This window comes from Empidonax traillii, unplaced genomic scaffold (genome assembly GCF_003031625.1).
Source record: "Empidonax traillii isolate 1590-97213 ecotype Southwest subspecies unplaced genomic scaffold, ASM303162v1 scaffold98:size2021230, whole genome shotgun sequence".
Classification (NCBI taxonomy): Eukaryota; Metazoa; Chordata; class Aves; order Passeriformes; family Tyrannidae; genus Empidonax; species Empidonax traillii.
In genome coordinates this window covers 96,449-113,127 of record NW_020955291.1, presented here as the reverse complement: position 1 = coordinate 113,127, position 16,679 = coordinate 96,449, and the positions used below count along the sequence as shown (strand labels likewise).

The window sequence follows — 16,679 nt, the reverse complement described above, 5'->3', positions numbered from 1 at the left end:
ATTTAATAAATCAATATTTTGGTTCCAGCCATATACTGAGATGGAGTTTCCTAACAATACAGACTGGTGCTTGATGTGATTTACATGAGCCTCTCTGCACTGGGCATGTGGCTGACATTAGGCTCATGATTACTACTGGCTTTCAATGAGACTTGGACAATCAAAGAAGAAACATGGTTAGTTTGGTTCCTACTTTCAAGCAAGAGAATTCACAGTACAGTAAAAAATTCTTTGCATTTCTATTTTTTAATAATTTCATTTTGCTGAACATTTCAAAAAAACATGCAAGATCCACTACCTCTCCTACCTGAGGAAAACATCTCCCTCTGTATTTATTTCCATACTGCAGATTGCAGTTTAGCACAAAGACACTCCAGGAGTGTACAAATGAGTAGAGGTGGAGCTGACTGACTAACAGAAACCACCTCTGCCAGTTGTCTCTTCTAAGTTTTACCTGTATTGTTGCTTCTCTTCAGGTTACTGCCCACTAATCCAAGTTAGCAAAAGGAGTTTTTAAGTGTCTGGTTGCACTCTACAAGCATTTATCAGAGGCACTGCTTCCAGTTTATCCCAGAGTCAGCATTTAAGGTGAATCCCACAGTGAATCAAGATCAAAAGTGATACCCTCAGGATACTGTTTGGGTCTGATGTACAATTTTCAGTTTATTATGACTATGCTGAGTTTTTGGGGCATTGAACAACTTCAGTATTAAAAATAAAAGGCTTTCTTCTGCATCAAACACTGAAGAAGCTGGTTGAGTGGCAGAAAAACATAGCAAATGTCAACTGCCACCTTGGGTGTGTTGAGACGTAACAAAACAGAGTGCATGAAGCTCTCCATCTGAAACTTCCACTTCAGCAGAGGAGGAAAAAAATAATGGGTTACTTGAACCTTCTTATAGTTACTCAGAAAGGAAAAAAAGCCCTCTTTTATTTTTTCACAGCTCTTGTTTTGAAAAACAGTTGTAAAAGTTGTCAGAGTTAAGTTTTATCAGTTAAATGTTACATAAGTTAAATGAAAGGACTTTGTATGCCTTTCAGACAGGAAGAGCAGCTGTGTAGCAGTTCTACACAGTCCTCCTCAATGACCTCTGGCCTCTCATCTCTGCAGGACGCAGGGGCACTGGGGACTGAAGGGAAGGAGGAGATTTGTTCACCCTCTTATTCCCTGTTCAAGCTTACAAGTCCCTGCCAGTGGCTGCAACAGGTCTGTAAGGCGCAGAAGGCAGTCTCATGGTGCAAACACTTACTAGAAATTAAATGAAGACCCCTGTCACTTCCCAAGTATCGAATCTGAAAGTCATCATTGCTGTTTGAAAGGGTGTTTGTTCAAGAATTCTACAGATTTGGAAATTCCCCCATAAGTGGCCCTGTTCATAGATCTCTAAATATCACAGAAACATGGAAGCAGCATAACAAAATGCCTGAAAAAATGTAATAGTAGACAGGTTAATATTTAAGTCCACTTACGACATTAAAGTAATCACAGACAGACAGAGTCCTTGCGTGTGGAGCCAACAGACATATGCTAGACCACTGGGTGAGCTTTTACATAAAGCCTGTGCTTTTACATAAAGACTGTGCTCTTCTAAACACGGTTCAGACCCTATGTGGTTTCTCAGCACTATGAAGAGCTTCTATGGAATAAACCAGCACCTGTCACTATATTCTTTCTTTCTTTCTATGCTGACAGAAACAGCCAATCATGCTAAATAGACAACTTCAAGCAAAGATCAGCTTTTTTGCCAAAGGATTCTTGAGCTGCTCCATATTTATTACCCAGCCTCAGGATTTTGTCTCAACACTCAATTTTGTCTTGGGATCCTAGTATTCATCCTTACATTTCTGCCTCCATTTCCCACTCCTTCCTCCCCTTCCCTTCCCAACACCATGCACAAACTCAGCATGCAACTGAGAATCCAAACCATGTCACCGTAGACATACCTGCACAAGCATGTGCAGAGTTGTCCCAGTGATTTCTAGCTACAGCATCAAGAATAAAGAAACCTGCCTTGGTTAAGTACAGTGCATGTAGACTAAAAAATGTGGGCTTCAGGACTGTCAAATCATTCAAGAAGCAGAGGCAAGAGCCACTAGAACTCCTCAGGGACAAAGTCATGCCATCTGGATTTCCACAGCTTTTGAAAATATATTTGGAAATGAAAAACACAACAACTAATGCAGTAGATATTTCACACTGGTAGACTAAGATGCAGATATCCAATTTACAGATAACACAACAGCTCCTTTTCCCTTAGTCATAAATTCTGGGATGATCAGATTCTGAATAGCTCTCAAAGATACAAAAGAAAAATAGGGCAGATGATGAATATTTTATCACTGAATTCTTGCTATACATAATCATATTATTTTATTATCTCATGCTGTGCAGAAAAAAACATTGGAAATGAGGCTAGATTTGTGAATGATAATAATAACTTGTCAAGCTGCTTGATATAAGGATGAAAATACAATAAACATGATTTTAAAAGTTGGTATAGGAAGACTGGCTACTGACATGAAATGGGAAAATGTTTAAGTGATTTAAGAGTAATACAGAAGTGTAAAAAAGAGACTGTGATACAATAATTTATATAGCAGGAACAACAAAATAAAGTACAAGAAACATGAGCAAAAGCTGTATCCATTACAAAAAAAGGTAACCATTTTGACATCCTGGGAAGTAAAGATGAATAAACAACCCCTCGTTACATATCTCCCCTCAAGTTTCACCTTGACTTAGAAAAAGCTGTTTCCTTAGTACATTGCTCTTAGATTATGTGTGAATGAGAAATACCTCTGTTAATGGTACTCAGATACACATATTCAAATTCACTTTTCCAATGACATTTTCTAGAATTCAAGTTTCTTACGAATTACCACATGAAATAACATGTTTCAGTGTATTCAATCTGAGTGGTTATCACACAGTGTAAACAAGATTTAAAAAAAAAAAAAAAGAATAAAACCTTTTAAGAAATGCTTGAAATGCTTAAAGAGATAATGCAGATGGAGCTCAGCAGAGCTGCACAAAATCATTTACAGAGGCTGGAAAGGACCCCTGGGAATCTCAAATCCCACCTCCTGCATGTTCAGCTGGAGCAGGTTGCTCAGGTTCTTCTCCAGTTGTGTTTGAATACCTCCAAGAATGGAGGCTCCTTACTCCAATTTGACAAGGATAAAACCTGACTAGAGTTGCTGTTTTTATGAGAAATAATGACTCAGGTGTTTCAGTCACTAGCAAAGTAATGGAAACACGGCCCTCAGATAAGGTAATCATATTAGCTTTGGCCACAGTGACCTGGCATTTCATTTGAAGTGTAGTAGTCCTGTTCCTAACTTCTCTGTCTCTACATTTTATAGAAAAACACTTGAAAAAACATAATAAAGCAAACCCATAGCAGCTGAAAGAAAAAAATATTGGATGATATAGCTTGGAGCACATTGACTGAGAATGTCAATGCAACACGTTTTTATTTTTTTCAAGAAAGTTAAAAAAAAGGTCATTCCTGACCTATCTTTGAAAACTTCAAGCCTCTCCAGTTCTCTATGGATTAGGGACAAGATTGGTGATGCTCTAAACATGAATTTTTAAATATTAGGTTTTCAAATAACAACCAAAGGATTAGATGAGGCCAAATATAAATACTGACCTATGAACAATGACTCAGACTGCCTGGGTGAACACTTCGTTGTCTAACAGGAACTAGTATCAGATATGATTATTTGAGTTAGTATCCCTCATACCAAGATGAGACACTCTGTACCCAGTCTGATTTAGAAATCAAATTCTTTTGTTTATAACTCTGTAGTAGAAAAAGGTTAAAGTAGGCCCTTCTAATTCAGTAAAAAAATACCCTTAAAGCAGTATGAGCCTCAAATACCTGAAAGGTTTATAATTGATCAACCGCTGAGAACTTTTAAAAAAGATACCAGAGTATCCTTCAATGTTCCCAAATACCTTTACCCTGTTAATTAAAAAAAAAGTGTAAAAGCAGAATTCAGGTCTAAACCACATTTCAGATATTTTTATCTGCTATGCACTCTTAGGAGTTGTATATCACTTTTCTATAGAAAAGCTGCTCAGAAATTAGAGCTGCCCAGGTAAAATTAAAGCTGTTTTTCTCCTTGGCTTGCAGGTGATGCAGGAGCACCCTGGGATCCCGTGATTTCTGTGCTCTTTCATCCTGACTTCCGGTGAGTGCTGCACTTCAAAGCCTTTTTGGTTTGAAAAATCAGAAACAGAGGTCAGAATGTCAACGTTTCTCTGCTGGTTTTATTTCTAAACTAACATACTAACTGGACTCCTCTGTGCCAACATGCAATTCTGAAACAATGCATGGCCTTCATATGGCAAGAGCCACCTGAGCATGGCCAGCCCCTGCATTTACCAGTCCCGAACCAAAATGCCACAGCAGCATTAAGAGCACACACCTAGAGGAGGTGCAAACATGTGAAGTATCACTTTGCAATAAACATGCAGTGAAAGGTCAGACATTTACATCATGGGAGATGCAGGACATTGTGCTTCTGAATACACGCCCATGAACAATTGAAAGGAGATATTTTATACAAATATATATATATTTTGTATATATATATATAAATACAAATATATATTAATTTAATATATATAAATTTGTAGTTATATATATATACATATATGCAATACTTGTTTCAATACTATGGGATAAAGCTCTGGAAGGAAGAGGGGCCAAGAGAGCTGACTAAGATTCAAGGATCACTTATTCCAAGCCTAGAAGGGATGCATCTCAACAAAGAGGAAGTCAGATAAAAACGCCAGGAGACCTGCATGGATGAACAAAGAGCCTCTGGACAAACTCAAACATACAAAGGAAGCCTACAGGGGCTGCAGGCAAGAACAGGTAGCCTGGAAGAAATACAGAGAGATTGTCTGAACTGAAAGAGGACAGGTTTAGATTGAATGTAAGGAAGAATTTTTTTACTGCGATGGTGGTGAGGCACTGGAAAAGGCTGCCCAGAGAAGCTGTAGATGCCCCATCCCTGGAAGTGTTCAAGGCCAGGTTGGATGGGGCTCAGAGTAACCTGATCAAGTGAAAGATGTCCCTGCCCATGGTAGGGGTTTGGAACTAGGTGATCTTTAAAGTCTCTTCCAATCTAAACTGTTCTATGATTAAATGCCAGTCTCTAGTAATTTTTTTTGGTGCAAATGTGAGACAGGAAGAAAGACCCTTTACTGCATTTATGTAAGTTGTTGCTGGCATGAAGGAGAAAGGTGGAGAGAGGCAGACAAACCAAATATCACTATGAGTGGCACCTCATGGTGTTAAGGGACTGGGGAAGCTAATCCATTGCCCTGCATTTCCTTACGTGTATATGTTTGACCTCCTGTAGGGTGTCCTTTATTTTCTGTAGGAGAGCTTCACAGTTTCTTCAAAACTCCATTCAGGGAATAAGAGCACCACAAATGTTTGTTATAGGCAACAACACTGCACATGTTATTCTGATAATGTTTCTCTTGAGAGTAAAGCATGCTGCCTTTCCAGGGAAATAAATAGTTCTTACCTTGCAGATTCACTGAGGGTCGTTACACTCTATGATCAACCTTGGCCTGGCTGCTTTGGGTGCAGAGTTTCAAAAACAAATCAAGTTTCCACTGAGGTGCCTTAAATATAAACTAAAAAATGCATGGACTTACCTTTATGTCACTGTATGAAGCCTTATATTTTTACAAGTTGTAATAAATTAGATCAGGAGAGAAAGGCAGATGTTTCAGATGATGATCTTTAGACAGGAAAGAAGAATACTAAGACAAACTGAATGAGATGTGAAATACCTATCCAACTGCATAAAAAGCACAGATGTCACAGTCCAGTGCATACACTAAGCCTAAGATTTTTGTCTGATGCAAACAGTATCAGCAAAAAAATCTGTTTTGTTAAACAAAGCCTTACCTTTCTGATATCGATTTCCTTGGGAAATAAAAATCTTTTCCTGCGAGGTAGGCAGCTGCAGTTCCACCTCCAAAATAGGTCTTCCTCAAGAGGGGAGCAATCCGGTTGTTTACCAATAATGCTCCTAAACCAGTTGGGAAACCAAAGATTTTATAGAATGAGATGGGGATAAAGTCAGCTTGGTGAACTCCCAGGTCTAATGGAGAACTGCTCACGTATGAAGCTGCATCAAGTAGAACAAACCACTTCCCTGGTGCTTTGATGGGGCAGAGTTTTCCAGATTTTATGTTCTGTATCCATGAAAGGGGATATTTGGTACCAGAAAAATTGCTCTGAGCTGGGTAAGAGAAAAGATGAGGTGTCGGGCAGTTTTGTTCTTCAGCTGGTAACCTGCTTTCAGCTAACAAGACTTCTTGTGGTGTTACTGGAACAGACAAGACATTCATTGAGGCAGTTATCCCCCTCATACCCACCACAGATGTGTGGCTGTCAGTTAAGTAACAAAATCGACTGCTGGGTTGCTTTGTGCCTTCAGGTATCCAAGGGAATGATTCTGCTACCAGTTTAAGCGCAGCTGTGCATCCAGATGTGAAAATGATGGTGTAATCCTCAGCAGTAGTGTGAAAGTGTTGCAATATTCTGAAAAAAAAAAAAAAAAAAAAAAAAAGAAAAAGATCCATTTATTTTCTTATTTTTCTCTTTATTGCTGTGTGATATATTTTGGTTTTCCTCAGCATAAATTCTTCTACTCTGACACTCAATATGAATAGAAGTAGACAGGTTTTGTCAAATAGCACAATAAACTTCAAAAGGAGAACCCAAATAATTTTGCCCCCAAGAGACTTTTTCTAATGCTGCAGTGAACGTGGATGTGTTCTTAAGGACAGAAACAATTCTGCCTGGCTCCAGACAGAGTGGCCAGTCTGGTCCCTCAGTTGGATAAGAATCAAGCCTGCATATAATTAAAATTACACTGTCCTTGAGAGAGACCTGCTCTATTTGCAAACTATTGGGGTTTTCTGTTTAACAAATATTTAGATCTGACAGATTATGTTTCAGTTAAAATAACCTACTTAAATAGTGGGCATCCAAATAAAGGGTCACAGTATTCAACTGGGAAACCTTAGCATACAGCTTTGCTCCTTGCTTATATTATTAACAATAGAAAAGGAAGGCAGCAAGAAGCAACATAGGCTTTCCACATGCCTTATGCACATAAGGCTGTAATATCTGTAGTCCACAAAGATAGCTTAAGCCAGAAACAATCTAATGTCTTCCAGTGAGCCAGACTATGAAAAGCAAACTGGTCTCTTGAGCCATGTCAGCTTGTTGGCTCTAAACTACCTTCTGTGAACACCACCTAATGCACCTTTTGGTACCCATGCTAGCTTGTGCATCTATTAGTGTTCTGCAGTGTGCAAGGTGGGTCTTTTCAGAGGCTGAGGAATAGCTTCAATTCAATCACCTTTCTTACATTTTTTCACCTGATGAACTTTCTCTGAATTAACACTTATAAAACAGGAAATGTAACAAACATCTGAGAGACATCATCTTCAGTGCATAGAGCAGAGCAAACAAAATTGAACCAGACCATACATGTTGCAGCTCAGAAATCCTCTCCAAGCAGCTGGCATTCTGATCTGTTTAACTCCAAGGTACAGACCAGCATTTGGAGAGTCTGTGAATGCTGGTTCCCAAAGTGTAGCATTAAAAGTTTGCATGTTTTATATAACAGGTTATTCCTTTACTAGAACAGACAGAAAATGAGGACAGAGATGCATTTGCATGTAAGTTGTACAAAAGATTATGTCACAAATTCAAGCTAAGAATCCTGAAACATAAGGCAACAGTGAAATTCCTTAAAATTTAAGAGATGTTAAGAAATTTTAAAATTTTCAGACTGTGTCCAGTCTGAAACACAAATGCTACAGGCAAAGGCTGTCAGAGCTGCATGGTGGGTGTGGCAGTCAAATACTAAACACTAGAAAAGAAACAATTGCAATGACTTCGACTATTTGCACTAAAAAAACACCCTGCAAAGGCCTGCTAAAATTATATTATTAGTACTTTTCTTGTTGAAGAAGACTTTTACAGTTCTGGGAAGCATAGGATGCAACAGATGGATTCCAAGGCCCAAATGAGACTTGATTTTCTTCAGAACTTATATTTTTGAAAACTGATGCAAATGGTATTTTATTTCTTCTGGAAATGAAGAAAAAATCGCAGTTTTTTACGATGTAATGGTCATGGATTTAGGCTTTAGACATTCTCAGAAACCATTTGAAAGAATTCATAGAATTCATAGAATTCTTAGAATTCTGACATAGACCTGCCAGGGGATAGCTGCTGCAAGCATTCACAGCTCCAGACATAACTTTTAAAGACCACATTCATAGAAACCAAAGTTTTTCATTAAACTTCAGAAACCCTCTTAGGGATAGAAACAGGAATGATCACAGAAGTTTTGGCATCGGGTACTGAACTTGCCAGCCTACCCTATTCATCCCTGTGACCTGCTCTCTCTGGTCATTGAACCACTCCCTCTTTTCCTGCAGCAAGCTGTACAGCCTTTCCCTCCACCTCCACCAAGTTGCATTACAGCTTGAAGCACGAATATGTGTCGTATGGGACACCTGACTAAAGGAATCTGAAACACTCGACCCAGGCAGTAGCCTCTGTTGAAGACAAGCTAGCTGTAGGGTTACCGCTCTGAACCCTGCCTTGAATTTCAGTCTTGATATCATTCTGCCTTGTTCGTTCTTTGCATTCTCCTAGATACAGAAATGGTGAAAAGCAGAGAAAGCAAGAGTCCTAATTTCTTCTTCAAAGAGAGCAGGAGAGCATCATACTTTTGTTTCTAGGGGAAAGGAATGATGGAAAGTAGGTTAGTATGGAGGCTGGGTCTTTGTGATTATGGACATAATTTTGTATGTATTATATGATATGACTTATTTTTGTATGCTCTGCAGTCATACACTGATTTAAAAAAAATTACAAAAAATTTGTGCAATTTCAAGAAAAATGAACAACAACAATAAGATATCCAACTTTCTATGTGTTTATCTCTGTGAGTACTAGGGTAAGTTATGTATTCACATGTATATGCACACATATAATACCTTTCCAGTTAAAAAACTTGGTGATAGGGGCAAATTCTTAATACTCAACGTGTTTTCATAGGAGCAAGCTGACAGGAGCAGTAACAAAAAGTACACTGAAGTCTGTTATCAAGTCTGCTTCTCTTTTACTCTCTATGACTTCTCTGCTCTCTTCCCCAGTCAGACTCCCTGCGCCACACAGGCTCAGTGGGAGGTGAGACGCACCTAGGTAAAATGCCAAATTTTGCTCAAGAATAACAACCTGCAGTTCTCCATAGGAATTGTACACACCGCAGCAGTTGGTTTGACCAAAAGGCACTATAAACTGACTACAGATGAGATGCAGGAATGCTGGAATGGAATTTAATAATGGGATGCTGTTGCCCAACCATGAATATCAGAGCCAGTGAGTACTTTCATCAAACATTTTCACAGTTTTACAAGACAATAAATACTATTTTGGGTTGTTTAGGCTCACAAATAGTGACAGCTCTGTTTAATTCATAATTGAGACAAAGTTTATTGGTACTCTAACTATATTTAGTTTTAATTATTTCAAATTCAGAAATAGCTGAACAGTTCTGAAATAAAATCCATGACACAACACTCATATATTTCTCTATTCAACTCAGTATCAGAAATTGGCTTTCACATGAAAAAAATCAAGCTTTAGGGTTAAATTTTCAAAAGAGTCCAAAAAATTGGAGCCTTTTTTTTTTCCCAAGTCATTTAAGTTCCTAGATCTAGAGAAACAACCAAGTAACATTTCTAATTAACTTATATAGGAAATAGATTCTTTTGTGACAGAAATTAGATACCTATTGTATTTTGGGTCTCCAAATTCCTTACAAAATTGCTATGACTCCAATACTTGCAAAAAAGGTGTGATTTTTAAAGACAGATTCACATTTTGACTGAACTATTTCTAACCTCAAAAAACTAGAAAATAAATAGATAGCAATAACAACTGAGTTCAGGAAATTTCCTCCTCCACAATGGCATCTGATTTGCAGAGCACAAAAGCTGCAAGAACCTCAGAATAAGGTTGATAAAATGAATACCACAAACTCCTGAACTAGAGCAGCACTGCCATGATAAAATCAGAGTACTTAGGGACAGAAAACTGCAATACATCTCAATGACTTTTCCAGCCCACAGTACGACATCCTCTGTTTTGACATGAATATTGGGAAGCACTGGCTATTACACACAGAATTCCTAATGCTGTCTGTCTGAGTGTAAGACATACCCCATTACAGTGAAATGCAGTTACACTCTGGCAAGATTTATAGCCACATATAAGGTCGTTGATGGCAATAGGACTAAAGAAAACTGACAACTTGATCTGCTATAGCTCACAGCTGCAAACAGCAGCAGCATTTTATAGGATTACAAATTTCCACTTTTCACAAAGGACTCTTTGGAAGAAAGGACTAAGAGGGTAATTGTTTCATTAAACATATTGATACAACTGTGCCTTCACTTGGAAGATGGCAGAAGGCTGAGAAACTTGACCCAGTACCTTTCTTTCAGGCTGGTAAGGTGGGGGAGGAAGCTTCATGCTCCATATTTGTAGAACACGAAGACTCACCATGACTGGACACCTCTCCTCCTCTTCTCACCTCCCCAGGAGCTTACAGATCACACATAGACCATGAAACTTGCCCAGAGAGAAGCGACTGAAAATGCCCCCACTTGGCCACATTTCCCCATGAATGCTTATATTCTGAGACCTCACTGTTAGCTGGTGTTTAATACTTTAAAAAGTTGCCATAAGACTTTTGTATGTTTATGACAACAGTTTAGCCAAAATGCCTTTCCACTCTGAAGTAAACACTGGCAGGGAAAGTCAATTATTTTGAACCTAACCAAGCCTGCTGGCCTCATTTTATATACTTAACACACACATAATTAATAATGGGCTTTATATTTAAAGATATCTATAATCAAGCCATATATTTTGAGGGAGTAGTCATATTATCTAACTTACCTAATCCACCAGTCTGAATTAATAGTTTAATTAGAACTATCACTCCACAGCACCACTGGCAACTCTGCAGAAGGCAAAGGCTACTATTTGTTCAGCTATCTTAGGGACACTTAGATGAAAGGGACACCTTTCAAAGCTGCTTCCTGGCTGCCATTACATCGTGCAAGAAACCCCATGTTCCTCCTCATCCCCAGCTCTTTGTAGCTTTCAGCAGCAAATCAGTAGCAGTGCTCCCAGAAACATAGGCGTATCCATACTATACCATTTCCATTACAGCCTCCCAAAATTCCATTGATTGGTATGGCTTTTCTTTCATGCTGCTAAGCTTTAAATACTTATAAAATATGTTTTATATCAATTTCTCTCTATTCAAATCTACCATTTTGCAAACAGCTCTAAAAAGCTGAAGAGCAACATATAATGCTAGCTTTGTTGCCCTCTACACTTTGATTCCAATTGGTGCAAGCATTTCAATTTCTATTTGACAAAATCAAAATATGACCAAGGAGTTTGTGGTTTACATGTTTTATATTTGTATTCACATTTTTATTTAGACTGTGTATGAGTTTTCATAAATATTGTCAATACAATGATTTTCTAGTTAGCAGCTGATCTATCTGAAAGAACTCTTATGAAAGTGTAAGTATTGTCATTGTAACAAGGGATTCAGATTTGAAGACAGAAGTATAGTTATCTATAGCTATTCAACAGTACAAGTTTAGGTAGCACTTTATAAAGGAAACTCTTCAGGTGCACATTTACATCTAAAAAATACTTTTCATCATAACATTTTTCCAGTGTCATGCTACCCAGAAGCACAAATACATTTTGGACTTGTATTGAGAGATGTTTACCTTGGGCCTCAGAAATATCATCATATTGTTTTGTGCTCTATAAAAAATACTGAAAGGATCTAAATATGTTGTTTAATTAATAGGCTGTGTAATAATGACAATTTTAAAGAATTACTTCTGAAACAAAAAATATTTTGTTCAGTTGGTTTTTTTTTAATTTAAATTTCATAACTGGTATTTTAATCCTTTCCACACACAAGTGTAAGTGACAAGTATAGACAGTGGCTGCATTCACATTTCTGGATAAGAGCATTTTAAACTTTCCCCTTTATTAGTTAAAGGTCAGCACCAGCTATAAAAACAGTCAGTTGAAAAACTCCCACCACTTCAGCGAGGGCACTTAGTCTCTTGTAAACTGCTGTGGCTATTACAGGCAGCAGGACCTGCACCACGATTTTAGGCTTAACTTCACGTGCAGCAGCAGTTCTTCTGCACATGTTTTTCCCTCTATGTATATGGAGAAAAAAGGAACAGAAGATGTGGCTATCCTCATTCAAGCCAATGCAGAAGGATACCATAAAAAAGGATACACTTCTTAACATACAAACCAAATTTCTTTAACTTTTGTTGCTGACAGAAGGGACAGCTTACAGCTATATCCATGAGGGAATGCTCTGGTTTAACAAAGTAAAAAGATAAGCCTTCTAGGTAGAAGATATCTTGTATCTTATTTTGTAAAGACAAGGTCTATTCAATCCAGTGTGTCGCAGCATCAAGTTATATTCTTACTGTAAATTCACAATCCAAACAATAGAAAACTGAAATCTATAAATATTTTTTTTTAAAAAATTAAATATATTTAAGCATGAAAAAAATCTACCAAATCTGTTTTCCTCCAGCAAAACATTAATTTAATGAAAAAAGACCTTGTACAATTTTAGGGGTTTTTTTTGTCTTTCTATTTCCTTGAAGAAATGTTTTCAACAGAAATCTATACCATATCATCTCTGCAACCTGTGCAGCTAATCCAGTGGAGGTCCACCAAATTGAAGGATTTGCCCATGGATTAATACCTGCATGAGGAGGAGAACTGGGATAAATAAACTTTATAGTTCTCTCTCAAAGTTTCCTCAATCAGTTTTTGCTTCAGTTTCCTTTCTCATAGTGAAAATGCATAAATTTAAACCTTTCAGAGCACAACTGTGCTAACTGTGAAATAGCTGCACACCACCCTATTTATCCTTGCTAGCTACAAACACATAAACTTCTTTTCTGACCATTTAACTTGAAAGGCACTCATTCTGAACCTGTTTTTTTCCCACTGCTGCTTGTATAAGAGTGATTAGGATCTCACACATTGACATGACTATTGTTTACTTGCTCTGTGGACGCAAAATAAATGATTAGCTGGAATGCAACTCATAAGCTCCACTTGGCATAGGTAGGTGATGGAAAAATCCCCCCTTTCTATTTGAGAGTATTACTTCCCTCAGGCATTCCTGCTTAGCCACCTGAATTGAAGCATTTTAATCCCTGACATTTATTCTCCTGTCCAGTTCTCTGGAGACACTGTGGAAATACGTGTTTGCTTACGAAGAGTCACAGACGGTACCAAAATAAACCCCTCTCCAATTCTGCAAAGCTAGCAGCACAGCAGAATGCCTGGAGTTTCCCTCACATAACAGCTTTAGAAAAGCAGAAGCTCTAATGGCCACAAAATATTTTTCTGTAGGAAAAGATGCCTTGATGAACAAAGCCTATGAGAAGCACACACCCTTGACTGAGAGGCGTTGACCCTCATTACTCATTACAAAGTGCACATCCAGAAGGTGTTCAGTGTCGCACCCGGCACACTGAGAGAATAAACTATAAATAAGGGTGGTATTATGGCACCACATACAATCAGAAGAGCAAAGCAGTTGGAAGGACTCATAAAATCTACAGGCTACCTGTTTGTACAGTTTGTTCTAGCACACAACTATAACTCCCCTCACTGACAAGCATCAAACACCTATAACTTTCTAGATGTGGCAGAAACCCCATGGTAACTGTTTTCTTTGAAATTAAATGTTATTTTTCTGTGTAGAGAAGGAAGATCAATAGCTACATGGTTTTAAAACCACTTTGTGGATATTTTTTCTGAGTAAGATCAGCCAGATCTGTTTACTCCAGCTCTTGAACAACTGCCAAAGATTTGTAAAAACACCCATGAAACCTAGTATTTTCAGTAATTAGGACACAAATGGCTCCGCAAATTTATACCATAGGTTCTTCAAATGAAAATTCACCACTTGCTATTTAAGTTAACCAGTAAGGAAATGGAAAAAATCACCCATATTTCAGACAACCATTTAAAGTGTACTAGCCATAAACAAACAACTCCTGAATAAATCATTCCAACACATTATATGCACAAACTAATTACCAAATAGAAAAACTACAAATTAATATGAATCAGTTTTTAAATCATTAATGTATTAGAATTCAAACTATTTCTGTAGCAAATCTTAGGAGTCAGTATGAGGAAACAGAGATATAACCAAACATAAGAAGATTTTGTACATGGCCTAGCATGTCACCTCAGTTGAGATGTTTCCAATACAGTATTTTCTTCATAAGTTACACCAAACAACTAAGGTCACTGTATTTTCCCTTTCCAAACTCCTCATACCTAGCACAGATCACAAATTTTATATTTAGGCATCCCCTGAGCAGAAACGAAATTCTCTTCAACAAAAAAGAATGCAACAAAATTCTCTTTGATGGTGAGCACTCAAGACAGCACAGTGCCAGCCAGAGGTATCATTTCTACCATTAATAGGCTCAGTATCCTATTCACAGGCTACATCAACAAATTAAAGAGTGTGTGTGTGGAAATTCATATCACTGTAAGACATGTACGCTGTGGACATCAGAGCATAAAACCTTTTAGAGTCACACAAAAGCCAGACACTCTACAGCAAGAAGCTCATCTGACCTAACCTAGGGATCTACTTCAGGCTGAGATGTCTCACCAAGGACATGTCCAATTTCTTCCACTGTGTGTCAAAGGTACCTAAATGCCTTGTGCACCATACACAGCTATGCTTATCCAGCTTAACCTCAGCATTTTTGGAGCACAACCATTCTTCTTCCCAGTCTTACTTAGTAAGTCCTCCTCTCTAACCTTTCGATGTGTCCTGAACTCCTGCTGGGGAGACTCAGTATCGCAGCGTCTAATTAATGCTGCTAATGCCAGCAAGCATCACTGGCATGAGGCCTGTTTACCTGCCCCAGAGATATTTGCTTGTAACTGGTCGAAAGTTACCACACTTTGTTTTCCAGTTCTTGGAAAGTGGAGCATAACAGCTCTGGCTATTTTCCAGCAGCATAACAAGTATAAACTTGTAAAGGTTGTTACAGAAAACAAAACCAAAACCAAACAAAAAAAAAAAAAAACCCAAACCACGAGCCAACCAAACAAACCAAAAAAACAAAAACAAAAAAAAGCACACTTATGTGTTCTGATGGTTCCACAATCTAAAGTTTTTACAGCAGCTAACCTTTTAATCAGATAAGAAATTAAATATTTTTTAGGGTGCTAAAAAAAAACTTCACAAGCTAGCTTTTTTTTTCTTTTTTTTTTAATACCGTATCATTACTTCCAATCTTTTATAAACATTATTCTTTTAATAATCTTTATTTAATAGAATTTCTTTCTAGATCAGATTTGGCCTTTAAAGTGTGTGCTTCTGTGATCTCTTCAGCTATGGTGGCTTTTTTTTTTCTTTTGCAGTGGTTTTGCAACCATTTAAAAATTAGAACATTTTTTTCCTGAAACAGTGTGTCACATACCCCAGACACTATGACTCTAGTCAATCTCTTTTCTTGTAGGTGCCCGAGAATGGACCTGTGACAATCACTAACTGTCCATGACCCATTTACAAAATGGATTTGCTACAAAGTAAGTTTGTTTTACTTGCATGTTGCCTGGTATTTTAGACTGTAAAGTCTGAGTAACGAAGTGCAGCTTCAAAAGCATAACCCAGCAGTTCTCATACTATCCAGCCAAGTTAGGCTTATTCTGTGGTGCACAAGTCAAGCACAGACATATAAGTCTTCCATTACTTATTTAGTCTTTTTGGGGGGGTACTGCCTGGGACTAAGGTTTAAAAGGCAGTAGCAGAGCAGTTGTGTAGATGAACCTGCGCAACTCCAGCATACTGGGTTTTCTCTATGCCAGCTACAAGCAAGTCCATCCCTGAGCCATCCTGAGTGCCATGGATGTAACCACAGCAGCTGTGACCAGGTGTGCTAGTCCCATACATTCCCACATGGCTAACAAACTTCTTCTACCATCTTCTTTCTGAAGTTTGAGTCAATTACTCTTGTTATCAGAAGATGGATACATTGGAGTCTATAGCCTGTGAAGAGTATAGCTGCCTACCTCCTTGCACCACTTCGCAGACATCTTCCCAATCCTGATAGTTTCTACTCCAATCCTGCTCTGAAACAAAGCCTTGATCCTAATTTTGAAACATATCAACGACAAATAAAGTGTGATCACACATGCATTGCCAACTCTTTAATATCAATGTGTTTCCCTGGAAAAATTGCAAAATACAAGGGGAAAGGAAATAAAGACAAAATGCTTTCATGTCAGAAGGAGTAAACTACAAAAAATGGACCCATATTGGCGAAGAAGTACTCTGATCCCAAAAGTCCAAATGACCATTTCCAGTATAACTTTTTAGATATACCTTTACAATGTATTGCCACAGTATGACTGATGTTCTAACTACAAAAAATCATAACAATCCCTGCTAGAGCTTTCTTGCTTAAGGGGGAAAAAATAATGAAGAAAGGATAACTTCTTGCAATT

At 37.9% G+C, this 16,679-nt stretch overlaps 1 protein-coding gene across 1 annotated transcript in view; it reads right to left on the bottom strand.

Annotated features, from left to right (window-relative positions):
* The window catches only part of MOCOS (molybdenum cofactor sulfurase), a 209,115-nt gene that overhangs the window by 114,289 nt on the left and 78,147 nt on the right, over positions 1-16,679 (bottom strand). Inside the window, exon 4 of the mRNA XM_027881871.1 lies at positions 5,937-6,575. Within this exon, the coding sequence (XP_027737672.1) occupies positions 5,937-6,575 (639 nt within the window). The remainder of the gene's footprint in view (positions 1-5,936; positions 6,576-16,679) is intronic.